Raw genomic sequence first — 7,267 nt, forward strand, 5'->3', positions numbered from 1 at the left:
AAAAGAAAGAAATAGGTGTTTCTTCTTGTCTATGCAAAATAGAACAAGAAGCTAATAGCTTAATTTTAATCAGGCTAAGACCTGAGAAGACTCTTAAAATGAGGAAAGAATTATGGGAAGCCACCATCACTCAAGAGCTGTAAGAATAGGTGAAGTGAGTGCCAGCCAGGAAAGGCTGAAGTACAGGTAGTTCTTGAAACAGCAGAGACCTCTCAAGAGGATTTAGCACATTCTTACTTTCTTTTTTTTCCCTCAGGAAATATGTTTTTCTTGATTGCATTTCATTTTAAATCTCAAAAGTGTCTGAGAGAGATGAGAGTTGTTGCTTTATGCATATTTAATACCGTAAAATCTACCACATTACCATTAATATACCAGATTTACCATATAAATTGTGGTGATTTGCTTAGCTATATTTAACTACAGAAAAAGACATTCACTAATTGCCTGTGAAAATTCTAATTATGTTCTCAGGAATTGTTCAGACACTGATCTTCCAGGGTGATAGATCTTTGTTAATATAAAACACCAGCAAATTTTAATTTAATTTTGCATGGCAAAATTAGATCTAGCTTCTCAAAAGTGAGCACAGCTATTAGGAACCCAACTTGAAACATTCATGTTTGAAGAATAAACTCTGTGCCACCCATAGGCTATAATTGAAAGTCAGACCTTGCAGAGGTATAGGAGTGAATCCAGTTATTCACTGTTGTCACATTAGTGATAGAAATACAGGCCTATAGTGCAGCTGAAAAATTGACTTCCTAAGAGAATGAGATGATGCCACAGGTTGCAAGCTTTTTTTTTCAAGGACTACATCTGCTTTATACCTTCAGGGTTTGGAACAGGTATGTCTGAAAGGGCAGCATCTAAGATGCTAAGACAATTTTCCAATGGTGATGTTTTTCTCAGTGTTTAATAAAAGGATTTGTAAAACTAGTATTTTACTCAGTTAATATACCTTAGTGTTGCTAATACTTTTCTCCAGGAGCATGTTACCTTTTTGATGGATGTGAGCTTAGCATTAAACACGAGCTGTTTTAAGAGGAAGGAGTGAAACTGTGTTGCTTTGGTAGGGAGTGGAGAGAGGGCAAAGGATTTCTCCTTTCAGCTGAGGGAGGCCTTTGAAGCTGCTGAGTGACACTGCAGCACCACATTGACTCTCTGCTGGGTAAGTAGGACCTTGCAAGGCATCTTTGCAAAGCAGCTGGCTTAAAGCCAGGGCTTGGCCAAAGGAATCTGTCTTCTGGTATTTTTAAGTGATTTATGTCTCAGTCAGAATCAGGGCAGTTGGGCTGGCTGGTCCCAAAGCCTGGCTGGAGGATAAGAAATGCTGCTTTTCCTCATGCTACAGGGCTTCTGCTTTAGCCAGTAGCCTTACATAATTACAACTTGTTGAAGCCAAATTTCACATGGAGGCAGAGCAGTCTCTAAGCCATTTAAGTTACAAATCTCTCTTTAGTTCACTTTCTTTTCTAGAGCAGGGACCTGGTGGTCCAATATATATGAGCTCCTGCCCATTTAGACCCTTAGTAACTGAGACTGGAATTGGTAGATGGGCTCTGTGTCCAGCCATGTAGAAGCACTAAATTCATTCCTCAGGTCAGCAGCTTGCTGTTAGCTTCATGTCTTTTGGGAACTGTTTTTTCACAACTAAAGCTAGATTTCTTGCTGGAAACCCTTGACTTTGCATGCAGCAGACCGAGTTAAACTGCATCTTGTCAGTGAGTTAATGTACTGAGAAATGCCCCTCTGTGCAGCTGTCCCTGGCCATGGAAGAGAAGTAGGGATGCTCTCTGCCCACACCCCAGGGGACAAGGGCCCTTGGACACCACTCCACCCTTATCTCCATTCCCAGTGCCTGTGAGGCCATGCTGCAGCATCAGAGGTGCATGGCTGGCTCACAGCAGACACTTTATTTCACAGGGAGTCCTTTGGGACTGATGGCAGCTCTGTAGGATTCCTGGCTACAGCCTCCCTCTGCCCTTAACAGCAGCATAGCTGCAGGAGGCAGCACAATGAGCCAAGTCAAGGTGAAACCAAGCCAGAAAATGTTAAATGCTGCTGTCTAGATTCAGCCATCCACACATCACATATGCTCTAGCTCAGCAGGTAAATCTGGCCCTCAGATTAAGACACACTCCTGCCAGACTTGACCACAGCACAGCAAGATCCTTGAAAAAAATCGGTCAAACCAAAATATCCCAGTAAATTTAGTGAGATACAGTGTTCTTTAAAATGATACAACTTGCAAGGTGAATGCTTTAGAGGTTCTCTCATTTAGTGAAGACCTTGGATTTAATTTTCAGGGTAGTGCTAGCGTCTGACCTGAGATGCCATACCTCACCCAGCTTTAGCAGATCCCATGGCACAGAACAAACTGCTTGTACCTTGTACCACAGCTAAACTTGTTTTCACAGAGCTAAGAAAATAGACAGATTGAGCGGACGGTGAGAAGCAGATGTATCAAAATAAAATTTATTCATAGAATGGCTATTTTACACATAACATCAAAGGTTACATAAGGAAAAGTGCAATCAGTGAAGGAGGGTTATTTCACCTTAGTATTTAACATCTCGCTGCACTGCAAGTAGCTTCACACTCAGGCTATTATACTTCTTAGCTGTGAACAAAAATGTGATTTATTTTTTGATGGTAACACCATTGCTGTATAGTTAAAAGGTGTGCCAGCATTCATACCTGTTGAGCATGTACTGGACAATTTCTCACACAAGTCTTGCATGAAACCCAGATAACATTTAGTTTGACAGCTCAGAAAGCTAAATTATAAACATACAGATACAAAATACATATTAGTTTACTAAAGTCTAAAAAAACCCAAACATAAAAAATGAGGTAAAACAGACCAGAACAATTTTCTATGTGCAAGACTATATTCAGTCTAGAAAAAACTAGTAACAACCCTGCTCTTTTAAAGAAATTAGCTCTCACAAAGTGCAGCTAATTCACTGTCTTCAATATGAAGGACCTTGCCTATGTTACTTGTGAAAAGTCATGGCTAACATTACAAATAGGAGCAGGATACTCAACCATCAGATGCTGTAAGATTAGATCAGGTGATGAGTGGAATCACCTAATAATCCTAGAGAGTAGGAAATTCACAAATTGCTTTGCTTTGTTGCCTAATCCTATTTTTGACATATTAGGGTGGTTTTAAAATTTTTTCAAAGGCACATTTTTCTTTTAACATTAAAAGGCAACCATTTGCCAACTAAATAAGTAGGATGGTGAAGTCAAGGTTACATTTGTTATCAAATGCAAGGCTTCACAAAGACAGTAAGGACAGAGGTGCCTTCTTAAAGCAGTGGCCACTTCTACTACTCACTTTGCATTATTTTCTTTAGTCTCCCTTATATCCCAAAGATCTTTTCTGAGATTTTGAAAAATAGCTTTGGAAAGAACTAATGAGAACATTGCACATCTCCACGTTACGTAGCACATTCTGCCTCTTCCCCTTTTCCCACTTTTCCATTATCCTCTCCAAGTTTCTTAGCATGTACTGAAGCCACAAATCTTTGCCATGCATCCCTACCTGCCTTTGCTAAAAGCACACAGAGGGTCACAGGAAGGCTCCCAACAGCATCCACTGCACTCCTGATAGGTGCAAAAGGAATTGTGACATTCTGTTTCCATCCCTGTGCACACACACATACTCTCACACACAGCTACCACAGCTTGCTGAGACACCACTGCCTTCCCTATTACTTTGCAAGTCTCTCCTAGACCCAGGAGAGCTGACAGCAGGAAGAAAGCAGCATACACTTGAGATACAGGCAAGCTACTCCTATAGCACGTGGCATATACATGAGTTGCACCTTGGTTTTCTTTCTTTCCAAGGATAAGGTTTGGCTGAGAACTTCAGGAGCATAATATGGTTTAACAAGTCCCAGAGTCTAATGAACTTGGATTTGTTCAGACAGCAAACAAAACCTGCCAGCTGGTTTCACCATGCAGTGTGTGAACCAGGACTAGCACTGTTCTGTTGCCAAATGGAAGGATGCTTCCTCTGTAGTGTGGATCACCAATATGGTAATGAACTTTCAATCTGACCTGAGCTCTGCCACTGGGGAAAGAGGCCACTGGACAATCTGGGACTCCCCAGCTGATCAGGTTCTCTCTCTTGTCCTCTCCTTGAGGTCTGAAGATCTGCATAGCCTTCCTTGGCAGATGGTATCTGAACACCATTAGGCTTCCACTGTGCATGTACAATTTCGTAATTCTGACCCTCATTATTGTCCCAGAAGGTATGTTCTCTACTTTGGTAAGAAATGCAAAACTCTATCTTCTCTTCAGAGGAAGTGGCAGGAGGAAAATCAATGGTAAATGAGAAGGTATCGTTTTCAAAATCACTGTAAACATTGTTCATGTACACACACTCGACATCTTTGTAGGTCTTCCACGTATCAAAAGTAATACGAACCTGAACCTTCTTTTCAAAGCTCACATTTTTTACTTTCACAGTGCCTGACAACACCTTCTCTTGCAGGCTGCAGGTCTCCAGGCAGACCAGGTTCTTCTGCAGACGGTTCCTGAAGTCCAGGTAGTCAGCTGAGGGCTGAGGGAAACCCAGAATCAAGTTTTTCTCCTCATGGAGTTTTAAGTCAGATGTTAAGTCCTCAATGCCTAAGAGGTCAAACTGCAGATCCCACCCAGGGGGCTCCTGGAACTCAGAGAAGGTGTGGATCACTGTCAGGGACAGCCCCTTGGAGTCTGCAAACACAACACGCTTCTTGGCTCTGGCTGGTGAGTGCTTCCAGTCCCTCTGCTCATCTTGGGAGTCACATTTCACGTGAAGGCACGGCCGGAGAGGTTTGAGCCTGTTCACAAAGTTGTTTCTTTGGCAGTCCTCGAGGGGGCTGAGAAAGCTCTTCAGTGGTGGAGAATGGGCTATGCAAATTCGCATGGCCATATCCACAGGCATGCTGGAGCTGGACAAGGGCCTCGGGTCCAAGATTTGTATCATTCTGAATGGAGAAGAAACACATCATGTTACCTTTTATTACATCAGATAAGAAGCTTCTCAAGAATGTGTATTTACTTCATCCATTCTCTTAATTATTCACGGCCTCATCTCTGCACGGCTTTAAACAATGCAGCCTAAATCAAAATTTACAGTTCTTCCTAAGGAACCAGGGTGAGACTAGTCAGTCATTTCTTGCCAATCCTAAACTTCTCCAATTCAAATCTACTCTCCTTTCTTTATTCAAACCTCTGAAAAAGAGATTTTAGTGAAAGCTAATTGAACAGATTTTCTTGAACATACAGAAAATAACATTCTAGTCACGAGTAAAACAGATCCATTTACAGTGGAAGTGCTCATCCACTTGAACTTCCCTTATAGAGGCCCTGAGTGGGGTCTTAAAATTCCAACAGGCTGATCAGCTGCTTCATCTCTGAGCACAGACAGCACTATATTAAGCAAGTTGCCTATCCCATCAGAGCATTAGATGGGATTCTATCTATCTTTATGCAGAACCATCATTCTGTGGCTCTGTCAATCTTTTTAGGCACTTGTTTGGTTGAATAAAAATACTAAAGCACCTTTAGAAATATTTTATGAGCTACAAACCCAGGTCTAAGCAATAGGGTTCTTTGCATTGTTATTGTCAACTACTGAGTGAAGCAGGGGAAAAAAGTGGGAGAAGAGAGGGAGTTACTATTTTTTCACCTCATTAGGCTTCAAGAATCGACTTAAAACAACTTTTGACAATATATAAAGACCATGGGGAAAGTCTACTGCAAGTATTCAGTAGGAATGCTACAGTTTTATTAATAAAGAGTTACTTATAACCTTGCCTCCCAGATGATTGATATCAAAATTACTGTGCAAGGCCATGGCCCACTCAAGGCCAGATAGCTTGAATATTTCTAAAAAGGGTCTTCAACTGTAGCACAACCCTGCTGAGATGGATGCAATCCTTGCTGGAAATGCAGAGCTTTGTCGAGTCACAGAAAGGCATTTGCTTTGTCACTTAAATAAATGGCTTTCTGCTTCCCAGAGTTCTCACTGGTATTCCAGAGCCCTGCCAAAAATAAAGCAGAAGCTATGATGGCCCCATCTTCTTGCTTCTTTTTTTTTTTTTTTTTTTTTTTTATTGCGGAGTGTTTACCATAATAAGCAGTAGGAGGAGAGTACCCACATCAAATTAATCAACTTTTGCTTTTTCTTTATTAGGGAAAGAACTAAGGCTTCAGAAATAGTCTCTCTGCAACTTTGGTGACCCGAGCTTTTGCAGTGTTGGGGAAAAATAAAAAAATAAAAAAAAAAAATAAAGGGGGAGGGTGGGAGACACCGAAATAGGAAAGAGCGGCCAAGCGTGCAAGCCGCACGGTGCGGGCTGCTGGAGGGGCGGCGGGGCCGAGGGCAGCGGGGCCGGGCAGCGCGGCCTGGGGGCGCTTACCTGGGGCTGTGCAGGGACAGCGCTGGGGCTGTGCAGTGCTGGGGCTGTGCAGGGACAGCGCTGGGGCTGTGCAGTGCTGGGGCTGTGCAGGGACAGCGCTGGGGCTGTGCAGTGCTGGGGCTGTCGCTGCTCCCGGGCCGCCCCCGCCGCGCCGCCGCCTTTATGGGGCCGGGCCGCGGCCCGCGGCCAAGGGGCGGTGCGGGCCGAACCGCGGCGGCCCTGCCCGGCCGGACACACCCCCGCGCCCTTCCCTGCGCCGTGCCCGGAGCTGCCCCGGCTCCCTCGTCCTTCGGGAAGGGCAGCAGCAGCTGCGGGCACGCAGGGTTCCGAGGAGCCGGCTGTCGCACGCGGCCGTTCCAGCAGCCGGGCAGCGCACGGGGACCCGCCGCACGGGCTTTTCGCGTGCCCGAAATGTTACACGTGTCCCTGTGGGGCCGCCTCAGGGCGCTGCTAGGGGACCTTGCCCCGTGGAACAAACCCGTGCTAAATTATAGACTTCTCGGCTTCCTTGGAAAGGAGCTGGGACCGTAAGTTATATTCCATCATCCTGGAATATAACTGCCTCTGTCCTCAGTGAAAAAGTACTTAAGAACTTTTAATGTGGATGGTGCTGATGGCTTTTCACCTCCCACGCCTGTTGACCTGTGCACTGTCTGAGGATGACAGGCCCTGCTAGAGGTCCCACATTTTATGTACTGCCTTTTTCCAGAGGAAAGGGACAAAAGCTGGTGGAAGGCAGCCCCCGCAGCATTAGCCATAGCAATTCTGTGGCACTGCTGCTGTCCCTCCTCCCAGAGGCCCCGTGGCAGACAAGCCCTTGCAGAGGCTGTGCAGAGCCCACAGAC

At 44.6% G+C, this 7,267-nt stretch overlaps 1 protein-coding gene across 1 annotated transcript; it reads right to left on the reverse strand.

Annotated features, from left to right (window-relative positions):
- Nucleotides 1–2,462: 2,462 nt before the first annotated feature.
- On the reverse strand, nt 2,463–6,596 carry PPP1R3C (protein phosphatase 1 regulatory subunit 3C). Its single transcript, XM_056495286.1, has 2 exons — nt 6,423–6,596; nt 2,463–4,985 (listed from the first exon to the last, which is right to left on the reverse strand). The coding sequence occupies exon 2, from the start codon at nt 4,982–4,984 to the stop codon at nt 4,040–4,042; it is 945 nt and encodes a 314-aa protein (XP_056351261.1). The 5' UTR covers nt 4,985; nt 6,423–6,596; the 3' UTR covers nt 2,463–4,039.
- Between the last annotated feature and the right edge of the window lie 671 nt (nt 6,597–7,267).

This window comes from Oenanthe melanoleuca, chromosome 6 (assembly GCF_029582105.1).
Source record: "Oenanthe melanoleuca isolate GR-GAL-2019-014 chromosome 6, OMel1.0, whole genome shotgun sequence".
Classification (NCBI taxonomy): Eukaryota; Metazoa; Chordata; class Aves; order Passeriformes; family Muscicapidae; genus Oenanthe; species Oenanthe melanoleuca.